Raw genomic sequence first — 16,306 nt, forward strand, 5'->3', positions numbered from 1 at the left:
AAAGAACTTCAGATGTATGTATTTTTGTCCTAGGGCAGCTTTTTGGCTATATGGAAAACCGTTAACTGTTTTATATATATAAAACTTTTTGCCTTGTTGTCCTGTAAAATATCTAAAATTATTGCTTGAAAACTTGAAATCAATATTAGGTTTAATAAAGTAACGCTACTGTGAGTTTTGTGAGCCAGTGTCTTCTGAGTGAACTGGCTAATTAAAGCATTAAGTGTGATATGTGTGTGTGTCTATAGTGACTAATGGAGATGAATTATGTTCTCCAAGTACAAGACAAGTAGGATTACTAGACTCTCTAAACGTCTGTCAGAAATCTGCTTGCTGTCAGATTATACAGACTGTTCATGAGGAGGAGAAGTCTCTATAAATAGAAGCCTAAGAAGACTCGACAAGAGAACAATAATAATAATTGACCTACTGTGTATTTTACAGCAAGCTCAGGATTATGTATGAGAGTGCTACGAATTAGACAGGTTTTCTTAAAGAGAGGAAGGCTTTAGCATCCCGAAAGGCTGTTTTGATTGCTGTGCATGTTTTTCATTAATGCTTGCTAATAAAACGTCAGGACAAAGAACGCCAAGACCTAAGAAGTCACTTCGTTAACAAAGCTGGAAGGACACCAGGGTTTCTGTGGCGTTGGTGTGCTGGAGAGGATCTCAGACCCTTAGCTCATGTCTTTCTGCAATATCGTTAACAATATTTTTTTCCCTTATGCGGCTGCAAGAATACAGGCATTGTGTTTTGCAAACAGACCAGTCACACTGTTATTTAACCTCTCCTCCAGGAAAATGATCACCAGGAATCATGCACATTTGAAGAAGCCCTGCTGCTTTTTATGTCTTGACTACACATTTGAGACTCAAGATGTTGATGGGGTCACTTGTTCGCAACATCTGAGTATATCATGATATCTTTTTCGTCAGTGACATACATTGCACTATACCTAACTCATTAACCAGGTTTCCATCCAAAGTTGTGAATTTAACTTATATCGCATAAAACATATGAGAATAAGCACCATTTCCATCCAACGAGTCTAAGAAAACAAAATTGTCACTTCCTGGTAGAACTGGCGCTAGGCTATATATCACTAAGAAAAGTAGGAGAAGCCTCTGAATATATTAATTTTCATAGGCCTATATAATAAATTACTTGTGCCTCAGAGCGAGCAGATGAAACAAAACAAATGCGTTCATTGGTTTCGGAGGCTGATGCTGCTGTTTGGGAACGCAGTCGTGTAACAGTTATGGGAGGTAATTATACAGAAATATGTTGATGACAGACTTTGCTCAGGCATTTCAAAATGACCATAACATTTCAGATGCTGTGGAACAAGATCGATCCACTGGTTAGTCAGGTTTAGCCATCCCATAGTGCAAAGTCACATTACTTTTTTGATGCGCACAGTGGAATTTACTCGGCAAATGCGTTTCCTTCTCCTGTTATTCGCATTAACCCGTTTTCGCACAAGTCAAAAACCACCTCAAGTAAGCACATAAACAAATTTTTGCGAATTAAGGGATTTTTATTCTAAATTTGCCATTTCCATCACTTGTTTCTGATGCGATACTTCAAAATGCACATTAAAAAACAGATATTGAAAGCCTATATCATTATATTACACAAATAATAGTATGTCAATAGTATGTGCTTTGTAGCTAGTCTTACTATATGATGCAAAATCCAGTATTTTTGTCACATTATTGGTGACCTGACATAGGCTCCTAATGACATGCAAGCTTGGCAAACTGTTTAAGGACTTCTCCGTTTAAAGCAGATTACAGCAGTGCTTTGGTGATTTGTAATAGCTGCCCAAAGACATTACCAAGATGGCCAGCGAGTGGACTGTTTTAAAGGACCTTAAACGAGCACAAATGCCTTCAGTGTAATGCAATTCAAACTAAATGTGTCATGCCATCAGATTGGCTTTGAATGATAAGACAAGGTCATTGGGGGCATCCACAGCTTGATGTAAATCATTTAGCTCAACATAGATGCTTAAAGAAACTTATCTTGGGGCGCTTTACGCTTTGATAGATTTCTTGGTTAGGAGAAATCTGAGGTACTTATGTAAATCACATTGAAGTAACCGGTTCTTACCCAGAGGCGGTGCTGCTGAATGAGCACAGAGGGGCCCTATTCGGAGCTGTGGGCGTCATTCACACCTGAACTCAGCAGACATAAGAGCTCATAAGTTCTATCTCATTACCTTGCCATTCAAAACATCATCTCTGCTCAGAGGCATCCAGCCGTTCACCTGAGGCTTCACTCAAGAACCCTGCAGTGTGTCCTGAAAGTCACGGATAATAAAGATGCTGTCACATACCCCTCAGTCTCAGACTGCAATTTTTTTTTCTTTTTAGCTGCACCTACCTGGGCTGTGAGCTATGGGTCCATCACACAATATGTCTGACAGACAAATTGTGGTAATTGTGTACATTTAGACTTATATTTACGAAAACATTTCATTTTAGACATGAACTTGTTTTAATGTGACATCAGAAGATGATTTAAAATAATACAACACAAATATAAATATAAAATTATATAATACTAAGATCATTGCAGATGCACCAAAGCCTAAACGAATATTGTGAAAGAAAGGCATTTGATTACTTTTTCAGTCGGGGTTTCTAAGTCCACTTGTTTCAATAGCTTACAAGAAGAATGTTTATTACATACAAAAAGAAACAAAATAATGTATTTTATGCTGCAAGTTGCTGAACATGACCCAAATGTGCATTTGAAGAGGAAGCATGCACACTATTAATAGATCTAATGGGCATGGTGCTTACAGTATTCAATCTTATAAGTGACTGACAGGAGAAGCAGAGGGGAGGCTTGAAGTGACAGGGTGATGTTTCTGTAGCAGTTTACTAGCCCTGTGTTTGGCTCTGGGGCTCCAGTATGATCTTGCTGGAATCCCGAATGCAGGAGAAAGCAGCACGAGGGATTTTCATCACATTGATGTAGTTGTACTCTAAATGGACGGTTGACAGGGGAGAATCCTCAGTCCTTTTAACCTTACAGATTGATTTCACTGGGACAGAGCTGAAAACAGAAAGCCATACATGTTACTCACTATAACATATTTTCGTAATAATTCCTTTTGTAATGTTTTCAAGAAAAATACCCAAAGATCACTTTTATTTATATTCAGAAAAATCTAAAAAAGCATATTTGTGCAATTAAAAAATGCCATTTGGGTGAAATACTTGTCTTTAAAAAAAAAGAAAAAAGAAAGGTATCCCCAAGTATCCTTGTTTTATAAATGTTAATGTATTTATAAAACAAGACAAAAATGCTAATTAAGAAAACGACTGCAGTGTAGTTATTGATCAATTCTGAAGTGTTTCTAGGCCTTGCTAATTGAAGAGCAGTTTAGAGAGTGGAGATATGCATCCTTATAATTACTGGCAGACCCTAAAGCAAGCACACAAATATTTTAATTAGGGCAGTTCATATAGTTCACACTTGAGCTTGGAGCTCGCACTACATCCGCTGCCATATTGGTTGCACTACAGTCTGCGGGTACAGACAAGCTTAAGCCTTTATGTCTTTGAAATGCAAACTAACAGAAAAGAAAGAGTGAAATTAGTGAGTAATAAATGAGAGAGAATGTTTAAAAGAAGATCAAAGAAAATGATCTGAGCTGAGTCTGAGCAGGAGGGGAAAAAAAAGCTAAAGGGCAAAGTAGGATTTGAATTGTGATTGCTGGCGTAAGGTTGAGAGAGTTTCACAAATGGAGGTTGCATTCAAGGGCATGTAGAAGCTTAACACGACGGTTCTGTTCCAAAACCTAGTGACTTACTAGACGGTATTTTATGGCATTCAAAGTTCAATTTCATAGTATGTCTTATTTGAGAATTATGGAATTCCAGAATGCACAGCAATGAACACAGTAAACATTTTTTCTTACAGCATTCTATGAATGAATGAATGAAATAAAAAAAGCTTTTATTTGAATAAGAAATCAATGTACAGTAACAATCTTTATTGCCACTTTTGATCAATTCAATGTACCTTTGCTGAATAAATGTATTAATTTTCTTGAAAAAAAAACATCTACTGACTCCAAAGTTTGAATGGTAGTGTGTGTATATAAATTAACTATTACACACAATATTTGTGTGTACTATACTGTTTTTTTGTGCCTATTAGAGTATTGAGAGTGTCTCAAATCAGTCACTTGAGATTCTGTGACAGTTAAGATGCTGCCTTAGATGGCAGCAGTCTCTGCAGGGCACAACCCTTTTAGAAGCAAGGATCGTCGGCAGCCCTAGATTACTGTTGTACAACATTCACAGCATGTAAAAACATCACACTCTTGAGTTGATCTGGACAAACTGTGCATCATTAGACAGATTTAAGACTCCAGCTTCGATGTCTGATCACTGTGTTAAGGAACAGAATTTAAGTGTACATACCTTATACGGTTGTGGTCTAGACGCAGTAGCTTGAGGTTCTTGAAGTGGCGCATATTGTGTGGCACCCTCTGAAACCTGTTGTTGTCCAAGTGTAACTCCTCCAGTGATTGATAAACACCACGAAATGACTTCCCCAGCACACCGTGCTCTTCTAACAGGTTGTGGGAGAGGTGTAGGGACTGTAAGCCTGGACGGAGGTGACTCAGTGAGTATGGAGGAATGGAGTGAATGTGATTGTGCTGCAGGGAGAGTTGGCGCAAGGCCCTGGGCAGATCTGAGGGCACCACTGCCATCTGGTTATGGGACAGGTCAAGAGCTTCCAGCTTCCTGAGAAAACAGACAAGACAGAGGTGTGGTGTTACCTCATGGAGTGTATTAGCAGTGGGGAATATGACCAAACTCTTATATCATAATATGGGTAAGTAATTTTATTTCACAATAACAATAATTACTTTTGCTGGAAATAAGGTTATTACAAAACCAAACTGTCAGATTTCTGTGAAATTTCATAATTCTTAATACCAATACTAAAACTGTGCTAACTAATGTTAGTCTTTTGTGAATTAATGCACTTTTAACAACTTTATAATTCAGAATGTTAAGCAGTTTAGCAACAGTTTAGTTTGTAACAAATCAGTGTTTTGAACAAATCTTTTAAGTGAAGGAATTATACTGTACTTCAATACGCTACTATTTCTCTTTAACTGAAGCCTGTGAGCTCTATTTTTAGTTCTCAGTGACTTGGTGCTTTTTAACAAATCATTCAATGATTCAAGTGCTCACTCATAACACATAAATGTTGCTAACTTTATATTTTCACCACCTACTGCCAGGAATATGTAATCTGAAGAGATGGTCAACCAATCTGAACCAATCACTTGATATTGTCACTGATATTAAGTGATATTGTCACTTGATAGATCGGAACAAATCTTATTGGTCAATGGATTTAAAAAGGTCAAGACTTTAGGATGAATCAAAATCCCCACCACTAGTAGATAAAAAAAAAAGAGCATGAAAGTTATAGGCTTCCTTGTTCAAACAGCTTCATCAGAAAGACTGATTTGCTGGTCTACCAGACACACTTGCTTGTCTAAGCATGTCTTTACAACTTGTATTTATGTAAATCATGTTAGAGTATTTTGATGGGTAGTGTACATTGGTTGCATCATATGTAGTAGGTTTCTCTCAAGTCCTGGGGGAGCTTGTGAAGTTTTCTGCAGTGTTTGCGTGGAGAACGGGCCCCATGGCAGGTCATTAACCCAGCACAAGGCAGCTAGAGCCAAAAAAGCTTGTGTGTCGACTTCGGTTAAGTGTATTTGTGTGTGTGTTCTGTGAAGGCACAAGGGGGGTTTGGCGGTGGAAGATTTCGAGCGAGTGAGAGAACGTCCTAAAAGTCATGGTAGTGTATGAGAAGCTTTTGTGTTTTTCAAGAGGGGTCTAGAGGAGGCAGCTGGTGTAAGTTTACAATGTTCATCTCAGCAGGAGTCAGGAGCACATTTCCTCTGTCCCCATAACACTGATGGCTTCCCAGTCCACCAGTGCGCTGAGGAGGAATAAGGGTCTCATATGGCAATGACTGTTATTATTACATCAAAATCTACAGTGACCTCCATGTGGATTTCATTCACCCAACAAGCTCTGATACTGACCTTGAGATGAGAGATGGGACTTCAGATGTTGCAAACTGAATATCAATCAGAATATCTGGCGGTGAATATAGCTGACAGCGTTTCAGAGAGGAGCCCTGAGCTATCTAGTTATGTCTAGTCCTAGTTTTAAGTTAAATAAAGCAGTTGTTGGTATCACCTCAATGTATATTTTAGAAAGCATTAGAATACTAAGAAAAACTGCTTTGAACATGTGTCAGATTTATTGTTTATTTATCACAGATTCTCTTGAAGTAGCATTTTGAAGCATTTTGAAGAAGCAACCCCCAAACATCATTTATAAAGTTGCATAATTCATTTAGGCAAAAGTGTTAGTCTAAATGCTGTGTCAGACTTTTGGAAAATGGAAAACAAAGTAGGTCAAGACTTCCACTGGTGAACCTTAAAAAAACAAATAATGTAGTTGCATGCCGTTCCTGCTTTTTGGAAATAATGTTAATGCTAATAAATAGAGGGAATTTTTCCCTCTCTTTAGGAGATTTTCATCAACAGTTGGGTTGTTAAATAAATCCATAAATGTTTTATTATGCATGTGTGCAATGGACCACTGTCACAAGTGAGCCAACACAATAATTTACAGCCAAAAAGACACACATACCCACACTTACATACACAGAGAAAAAAATATATTTTATATATTGTTAGCTTATGTTTATTTATAATATATTAGCAGTCTGTAGAAATCCACCATTAATCTGACCAGTAGAAAAAAAAAAGTAATTCACTGCCTGAACTATATCTAAAAGCATCGTAAAAACTTTTAAACGTGCAATACCAGATACAATCTGAGTGACAAAACTGCCATAAAATACAGATTTAGTTATAAAAAATAGCATAATTCAAGAACAAAATAAAGCAGTTTCAAGGTTATTGGCTTCTGATGTCAGATTTACATATTGACATTGTTCCCACACAGATTCCCCCCCACCGACAAGCCAATAACGGTGGGCATCCTCTGGGAGCACTCCCATAATTAGAAGCAGAGAGCACGGCTGCCACCACATGTCCACAGGCACACCGATGCCAGCGTTGCACAACCGCCCTTACGTAACCTGGCACGCAGGACAGGAAGACCACTGTCATGACAAGGCACATTTTGTTGGATCTCATGTTATATCATGCATGCGGGAGACCCAGGCACAGCTAAACTCAGCCTCTTCATTTAGGGCACTGTGATTTGAACTAGCAAGAGCAAGCAACGGCATAACCATCTCCAGCTGTGGCTCAATAATTCATGCTGTTTTCCTGACAATATTCAGGTTTTGAATATTTTCTTTCACACTTTAAAAGAGTGAAAGGCATTTATGTGTATGTGACTGTGTCTCTTCAAATCTGCACAACCGCTGGCTCTTGGTTGTCTCCTTGGGCAGAGGCACTTTATATAACTCATTATGAAATGAGAATGAGAACTTCTTGGTGAAACTGCTCTAACTTGCATTTTTTTTGTCCCTGTGTGAGAAAACAAGCAGTGGGTGTCCTTTCTTTCACCCCCCGTCCTCATTCCCGTAAGCTCAGTCCAGCTAGCGCATCCACACTGTCCTCACATCCATCAAAATCCTCAGTCTCAGGTCACTGGCCTGCAGAGGAGCCCTCTCCCAGAACACCCTGTTCTTCACCCCGAGAACCAAAACAACCCTCCAGATGACAGGGGGCCTGCGGTGTCACTGCTCACACACAATAATTCCTGCACCTATATAAACACAATTGCATATGAACACACAGAGCACCACTGTCTTTCAACCCAGATTCCCATGACATTTGCCTGCTTATTGCAGATGTGACATCACTGGTCAGAGATGTGTCACTTTTAAAGAAACTTTAAAATAATCTTATTAGCAGTTCTTCTACTAGAGCCTCTCCTCTAAGAGAAATAAACCATGAAGGTTGTTCAGTGACATTAAAAACAGTAATTAGATTTTATAGGCCTGGCACTTGGATCTTTAAAAAAGAAGGATGGAGCTCAAGGAAGTGAGGACATTAATATACACATATAATGTATAAGCGGTTAGTTAAAGCAACAATTTAAATTATGCCACCATTTATTCACCCTCATGTCATTCCAAACCATTAAATGTTTTTAAAAAACAAAAATTAAGACATTTTTAATTAAACCTAAGAGATTTCTGTCACTTCATTGAAAGTCCATGCAAGCAAAACTTTCGAGGTGCAATAAGGTCATATAAGGCTTTGAACAAAAGCTAGAGCATAAGTGTAAATGCAGAAACAAATACAAAGAGAAAAGGAAAGAGGTTTATTAGTAGGAACTGCCTTTTATATGCGGAGAGACTGTAATAGTTAGCCGTTAGGATTTCCAATAATTTCAATAGCTGTTCTGCCACAAGACCCCCAGAAGTACAAAATTTGCCATCTTTGGACCACAAATGTTTTTTTGTTTTTTTTGAGCCAGTTGTCTCAGCTGGAAATATAATGCGACTGATCACACACAAGATTCAGGAAAATATTGCCATGACTACATCTTTATGTAAGTGTATATATCGCCTAGGCTGCTAGATGAGTGAAAGTTAGAGAAATGGAGTGTTGATGGAGCCGATTGGACATTATTTGGGCTGACAGTCACTCATAAAGGCTGAAAAATTAAAGCAGACAGTAAAAGTCTTGCCTTAACTCGGGGAGGTTCAGAGATTTGTGCCGAGATAATAGCATGGTGCTGCAGTGTTTGGGCAGATCACAGGATCACACACGTGAATGCGTGCACACACACACACACACACACACACACACAGTAACAGTAACAATTAGCAGCAGCAATTTGGTGGCAATGTGACATTATTTTTTAAATAAAGAGCCTGTAAAGTTGAGCTGATGGCTGATCAAAGCTCACTTACACTCACTGCAGCTAATTACAGGTTACCTTAAAAAGGCAGCTGGAAAGTAAACACTGCAACAGCCATGGAAACAGTTCCAGCGATAATGCCCGCTTTCCTGGTAATGCAGATGTTGATGAGAGGGAATAGAAGGAAATAGAATTATGAATTTCTGCAAACCAGTTTTGAATGGCACTGTTTTAAAAAGATTTGCAACTTGCAAGAAAAGAAAATGAGTAAAATATGTTAGATATGAATAATGTATTAGTATAATTTGCTGACAGTATGACAGTCAGTGCGAGAGAGGCAATGGAGGGGGTGGAAAAGACAAAAAGCTTATGGTGCGGAGAAAGTTGTAATGGAAGGTCGCATTTTAATTTACTTTGTTCTGTTTCTCAAGTAAAGCTATCATATAACATCAGAATATTTAAATATAAGTCACAATAAACTGTTGTGATGCTTATGTCCTTTTAGAAACTTGAAAGCTCCAATTTGACATTTATTTTAATTGAATGGTAAATCACAGCCAGTGCATTCTTAAAATACGCATCTTCTTCTTCAAACTGGTTTTAAACAAGAGGAGGGTGAGTAAATGACTGGATTTTCATTTTTGGGTGAACTTTGGATGTCTCTTTTAGGTATAAAGTACTTATTACTGTTTTTTTCTGATTACTACGTCTTTTCTGTTTATTTTTTAGCTTTTAGTAGAAGTATGGATGGTTTATGTGCTAACCACATATCTGTAGGTTGGCAACTCCACAAAACAAAATCCACAAAATGTCTCTCTGCAGGAATGCTTGAGCATCACGGTCACCCCTGTATGAATCATAACCCCCACACATTCACCATCACACAGCCAAGCCACAACCAGTGCTGCAAACCACTCCATTTGGCTGATCAGGGGCCAGCCAAACATCTGCATTCACCGCAATACAAGTACAAACTGTTATCCATGAGTGAGCTTATGCCTAATCACAAAATAGACCCTAGTAATCCTCTATATACGACCCTAGACAAAGTCTTTATTACTCGTGAAATTAAGCTTGGATTTCCACACAGCTGGGATGTGGTATGTGTGTTCTCGGGCTTGTTTTTTCTAACTTCACCCCATCACTCAGTGTGTTTGACAGGGTAAAGGGCAGAGTGAGTGATGAGTGGGCTCTCTGTCGCTTCTGCCTCCCGTATAACATGTTCCTGAGGATGAGTAATGTGAGACCTTGGAGAAGCACATCTACTCTGGTAGAATCGAAACTATGAGGCAGATGCAGGCTGACAGCGGTTCCAGAATAAATGATCACACTCCTTCAACTGATTCTGATGATGACGGACACAGGTTCCTGGAATTGCGTAGTACCACAACACATTTAGCATCTGGGTGGGTTACTGCCCTCAGCATGTCTTTTGTGCACCATCTAGTGGCCAATAAGGGAACTTTACCAAGCAACTGTGTGTTTGTACGTGTGTGTACTTGTATGTTCTACATTGTGTGGCCCAAATGTCCCCACAAGGACAGTAAACCCTGAATTTTTTGACATTGTGGGGACCGACCTGCGGTCCCCACGAGGGAATAAAAAAAAATTGTAAATGATGTTTTCTGAAAGTGCAAACAGATTTTCTGTAAGGGGCAGGTTTAGGGTTAGGGGATAGAAATGATCGTTTAGTCAGTATAAAAGTAATAGAAGTCTATGGAAATTCCTCACAATTCACAGAAACAAACATGAGTGTGTGTGTGTGTGTGTGTGTGTGTGTGTGTGTGTGTGTGTATTATTTATTGTATATACATTTATCATTTGGGTAAACTTCCCTGGCTCAGATATCTGATTTTCTTAATATTTTTTCATCAGAATGATGAAATCAGCAATCTTTGTTGCATTTTATGCCAATGGTGGTGACCATACAAAAATGGGGAAAGAGCACTTTTCAAGTTTTTTCTCCAAAGTTTGCATACCTGTAACTCAAGATGTATTAAAGATAACTTAATGCCTTTTAAAATATTGGATCTTAACAAACTTTCCTTCTGGCATCTTAATTTTAAGGGCTCTATATAGTTCAGTTATAGATGATACTGGAATTTGAATATGACTCCAGGAGTAGATTGTTAAACTGTACACATGTTCAGTGGTCAAAAACCAAATGTGGGTAACTTTGCAAAATCTAAAATTTGATCCGGGGACCTCTGGTTGATTTGACACAGCATGACCAATTTATATATTTATATACATTTAAAATATATTACAATATCATGTATGAAATATTTTATATAGAAATAGGAAAATATGTATATTTTTTCCTATTTATGACAAAACTTGCACTACATATTTTTGTACCCCACTGTATATATAGAAATGTATTTCTTTATACAGAAATAATGATTTGATTAATTTGATCATCTATATATCTAAACAATTTATAAAGTATTTTATATAAAATATTCATACAGAATATATTTTGCACAATATATAACAAAATAATAAATGTTGACGCAGATTACCATTCCAGAAGCAATAAGTGTATATATATAAAGTGTATTAATATAATATAAATATAAAAAAGTGCATATGAGACTCACCGCAGGTTGATCCAGGCCTCAGGGTAGATGCTGTTCTCTTTTAGGAGGTTGTGACTGAGATCTAACACCTTCAGGTGGACACACTTATCCAAAAGCCTGTCCTGCACCTCCACTATTTGATTGTCCTGCAACCTCAGGTCCTGCAAATACACCAAGACATATCAAAATATAAATACCATAAACCTATACAGAGAAGCAAGTGATTGAATCATTGGCCGGGTTACAGAACTGACCTCTATAGATGGGGGCAAGCCTGCTGGGATACCACTGAATCTGTTTTTATCCAGCCGTAAATACTTGAGTGCCTTCAGAGGTTTGAAAGCCCAGGGTGCAACGCTATTCTCATAGAGGATGTTTCCTGTCAGTTCTAAGACTTTTAGGTTTGTTAAGCCTGCAGAAAACAACATGTTCTTAGTTACTTCAGTTAAAGATGCATCAGTAATTTCTCTTTATTTTGAGCTGTCCTACACTTATTCTGACACGTAGAGGTGTGGATGTAACCTCACACATAAATTCAGTTGTTAAAATTATTGTTCAAATGATCTTTTAGCAGTCAGTCATGATTTATTTAAGGCTGGAATACACTACACAACTAAAACACAAAGCATTATGCCAACTTTGAAAAATAGTTATAGATGAAAAAACTGAGCATCATACACTAAACGATTGAGGATAACACACTACCAGTGACAAATGAAAATATTATGTCATAATATCAGCTCAAAATGTAAAACAAATTGATTACCTCTGACTGCATGGACTAAAAGATCTGAGTCTGCTCAACTACATGATTTTCTTTGAAATCTGTCAAGTCAATCTGCAGACTGGCTCTCACTTTAGATAACTAGTGTCAACTTGTCCAGACTGTTAATCGGGGCAAAAAACAGCAGTGTATTCCAGCCTTTAGGTGTATCTTGTGAACAAAAATGTCTAGCAACAGGGGAGTTCCTTAGAAGTTCCTTAAAATAATATTTGGCTGGTCATGTGATCTCAACACGTCAACCCCCACAAGCAACTTGTAACAAAAGAGCTTTTATTCAGCTACTGATATGAGATTAGATCATATCTCCTGTGAGTGTAAATTATTTCAAACATTTCAAAAGTACTACTCCATTCTTCATCAGTAAATCTTTATAATGAGGAAATGAACTCACATGAATTACCAAAGCCGTGAATAAACTCATGTTTGTGCAGCTGGCATGAAAACAACACAAACCTTTGAAGCTGTGTGAAGCCAGCTGGTTTATTTTATTGTTGTTTATCTTCAGATCCTCCAAAGAAGATGGCAACTGTGGAACTGTTGTAAGTTCATTGCCGTCAAGTTTCAGAATCTTCAGCTTTGTCAGATTCTGTTAAAAGAGCAGAAACACGCTTGTCTACTTGGGACTTAGTGGTTATGTCCTGTTTGTTTAAGCCTGCATTTTAACACAGCAATGTTTCCACTGTGTCTACCACCAAATGAAAAGCCTCAATTGTGCATGTTTGTTCAGTTATTTTAATGTTAAGACATGTACATGCACCCTGCTGCCATCAGACCTGCCTGACTTTAGCTACTTTCCATTTGTGAAATGACACAAATGTGCATTGTAAATTGTGTACTCATTTCCCTCATCAAAGTGAATTTACTCTTTATGCTAATTTCACAGACATTTCATAGATGGTCCAAAGAAGACAGTGGCATTTTCCACTGGCCAAACTGTGGTTCCTATTTTCATGCTGCTGAGTTTGCTTTGGGAGTGGTGTGTTTGGTCTCTTCTCAAGGTCTCCTGCTGGGAAATCCGGACATATCTTGGCTGGACTTATAGTTAGCAGTTATAATTTAAAACTTTTAATTTGTATGTTCTTAAAAATCCCGACTAGGATGTAAATATTTTTAGATTTGATGTAGATATACAGTACATACTCTTTTAAGATTATAGGAGAATTTATATATATAGGAGTAATTGAAGGGAATAAAAAATGCCAGTACCATGAAGAAACTTAGGCCGAAAGAGGAGTCGTCCAGCTTGTTCAAACTTAGGTCAAGCTCTTCGAGATCTGGCAGTCCAGAGAAACCACTGGGAGGAATTCTTGTTAAGTTATTCCCTGTAAGACAGCGCATTGGTTAAAATGTTGAATGGCTGTGCTTATTACAAGATACAACCAACATAAATTACAGAACGTCTCAGTGATGCATATAATTATGTTGGATCGTTCAGCCTTTCCAGACCTTACCAGGCAGTTCAAGTATGGTGACTTCCTGGTTTGTGATGACTGGCAGGTGGGACAAGCCAATCTGCTTGCAGGATACTCGACTTTCTCCCACTTGGCAGCCTTCTGGTAACGAGTCTTGGGTCGAGGTGCTGTTAGATGCATCATTCTCCTCCTCTTCGGCTGTCTCTTTTTCATTTCCCTTCTCCTCTCCTTCTCCTTCTTCTTCTTCCTCCTCCTCTTCCTCTTCTTCTTCTTCCTCCTCCTCCTCATCATCATCCTCTTCTTCTTCATCCTCATCCTCTTCCTTTTTCTTTGCTTTCTGCTCTTCCCCTTGGTCCAAGAGGCGTTTTTTCTCCTCTTTGAGTTCCCTCAAGATTGCATTTAGTTTCCCTGCTGCTCCGCCCCATCTCTCCAACACAGCATTGAGCTCCACCCACACAGCCTCAGCTCGCCCCATAACTGACTGATGGGACGCACAGAAGGAACACAGCAGGAATCGAGCTCATTAGTGACACAGGAATGACCAGAAACACGCTGAACAAACTAAGCAAACTAAATATAGTGGACAAATAGTACAGGCAGCAATAAAGGAAGTGGAAAATGAGAGGTTGAGCATTAAGACGGGAAGCAAAAATAGACTTATAATTAGCATTTATGGTATGGTTGTGCTATCTTGGACTGCCAGAATACACATACTTCTTCCACTGTAACAACAGTAGCAGCCTGTGTAGCAAACAGGCATTACTATAGGACACGAGTATGGTCACGAATTCAATATTTACTGTTTTCTATTTATTTCACCAAATTATTTGATGTAAGAAACCTGATTGGTGTGTCTCCAGAAATACAAACTCACCTGTGTGTTTGTGGCAGTGTCGCTTACTTGCCTTGTTCTTTGTGCTTCATTGGTTCTCTTTTCACCTGCAAATGCAGCCATGATTCAACACAATAATAAGTGAATTCAGAACCATGTGTGAACCAACAACTCCACTGTTGACAGAAGAAGCTACACATGCACTACCGTTCAAATGTTTGGGGTATTTTTTAATTTTTTTATAAATTGGTAACACTTTATTTTAAGGACCAATTCTCACCAATTCATTAACTAGCTGCTTATTAGCATGCATGCCTTGTTCTGCACCATATTTTATATCCCTTAATCTAACGGTTATGGGTTAGATTCTAACCCATACAAAAACTTAACAACTACCTTACTAACTATTAATAAGCAGCAAATTAGCAGTTTAGAAAGGGAAAATTTTGAATTTATAGTGAATATGTTCCCTATTCTAAAGTGTAACCAATAAATTAAAAAATATATATTCTGCAAAACGCATAAAATGAATCAAAGTGGCAGTACAGGGTTACAAAGAATATTTATTTTAAATAAAAGTTGTTTACAGAACAAATATTCAGCAACACAACTGTTTTCAACATTAATAATAATAAGAAATGTTTCTTGAGCACAAAATCAGCATGTTCTGGATACCAAAGTAATCGTTACTAAACATGCAGCTTTGACAACACAGGAATAAATTACATTATAAAATATATTCAAATATATAACAGTTATAAAACATTGTAATTGTACTGTCACAACAGTATTGTTTTACTGCATTTTCAAGCAAATAAATAAAATACTTTTTTTTTCTCCAAAAATATTTTTACCATTCCCAAACTTTTGCACGGTAGTGAATTGCATTGTATTGTGTAATGTATAGTGGATCATGCTCATAATTAATGTGAATAACTACACCTGTGTTTACTCTGCTATGACACCTGTATGTGAACTTGAGGAGAACTACAGTTACTTCAAAAATTAAAAGGTCACTGTAGATGCAGCCTCACACACATTTCCAAATATTTAGTCATTTTCAACAATTTAAACTATTTTATGGCAGACATACTCTATTAAAAAAACTGTAAAGAAGGTTGCTTTTACTTCTATTTCCTTCCAAATATCCTTTGATTCTCTGTAACTTTAGTTTAGAACTTTATCATAGTTCAATAACACTTTGAACAAGAACAAAGTATAACAGACAATGTTAGCTATTCACAATGAACTTGTCTGACCATTCCTGAGACTGCAAACTCTGTCACTGCTCTTGAAATTATAATTACTGATGAACTCACCTGGTGCTGATGAAGAATCCACTGGTTGATGCTGTGAGGATGAAACATCAAGCTCAGGTAAAAATGTGAGGAGTGAATTCAGTCCATTCAGGACGTCTCCTTCTACAGATAAAGCTCCTAAGCACACGCAAAACACCAAAAGAGCCTGCATGATTCTAATCCGATCTGTTCAGACGCTCTCCATGTACCTGCAGGCTCACCTCCAGCTGCCCTCTTAAATTCTCTCTTTGTCAGCAGTGAGAAGGAGGAGGAGGAGAAAACAGGGAGGAGATCACAGTACGAGGTTAGACGTGTACAAGGACCTTCATTGCCAAGAGTTCACAAAAATATCAACTCCTCCTTATAAAGTCAACGGTTGTGCCAACAAACACTAGAGTTTGGGACACACAGAGAGAGAGAGGCAGAGGAATGATGGTCAATGTCAGTCACGTCATGCCACAGTGACACAGTGTTCACACCTTGTAGCACTTGAGATGG

At 38.0% G+C, this 16,306-nt stretch overlaps 1 protein-coding gene across 1 annotated transcript; it reads right to left on the reverse strand.

The window, feature by feature from the left end:
- Nucleotides 1-2,484: 2,484 nt before the first annotated feature.
- LOC306859774 (extracellular matrix protein 2-like) lies at nucleotides 2,485-16,135 on the reverse strand. The gene is made up of 9 exons (XM_079401022.1): nucleotides 15,830-16,135; nucleotides 14,553-14,617; nucleotides 13,718-14,159; nucleotides 13,473-13,588; nucleotides 12,720-12,852; nucleotides 11,737-11,894; nucleotides 11,504-11,643; nucleotides 4,440-4,766; nucleotides 2,485-3,063 (listed from the first exon to the last, which is right to left on the reverse strand). Exons 1-9 carry the CDS (start codon nucleotides 15,978-15,980, stop codon nucleotides 2,889-2,891), a joined length of 1,707 nt encoding a protein of 568 aa, XP_079257148.1. The 5' UTR covers nucleotides 15,981-16,135; the 3' UTR covers nucleotides 2,485-2,888.
- Nucleotides 16,136-16,306: the final 171 nt, after the last annotated feature.

The sequence above is a fragment of the Barbus barbus genome (genome assembly GCF_936440315.1).
Source record: "Barbus barbus genome assembly, chromosome: 40".
In the NCBI taxonomy this organism is placed as follows: Eukaryota; Metazoa; Chordata; class Actinopteri; order Cypriniformes; family Cyprinidae; genus Barbus; species Barbus barbus.

Bases quoted from the DNA above. Each gene is read 5' to 3' on its own strand.
- LOC306859774 (XM_079401022.1), bottom strand. From the start codon at position 15,980: ATGCAGGCTCTTTTGGTGTTTTGCGTGTGCTTAGGAGCTTTATCTGTA. The intron at 13,589-13,717 runs GTAAGGTCTGGA...GCTGTCTTACAG, and splicing joins CACCATACTTGAACTGCCTG to GGAATAACTTAACAAGAATT. The intron at 11,644-11,736 runs GTCAGTTCTGTA...GTGTATTTGCAG, and splicing joins GCTTGCCCCCATCTATAGAG to GACCTGAGGTTGCAGGACAA.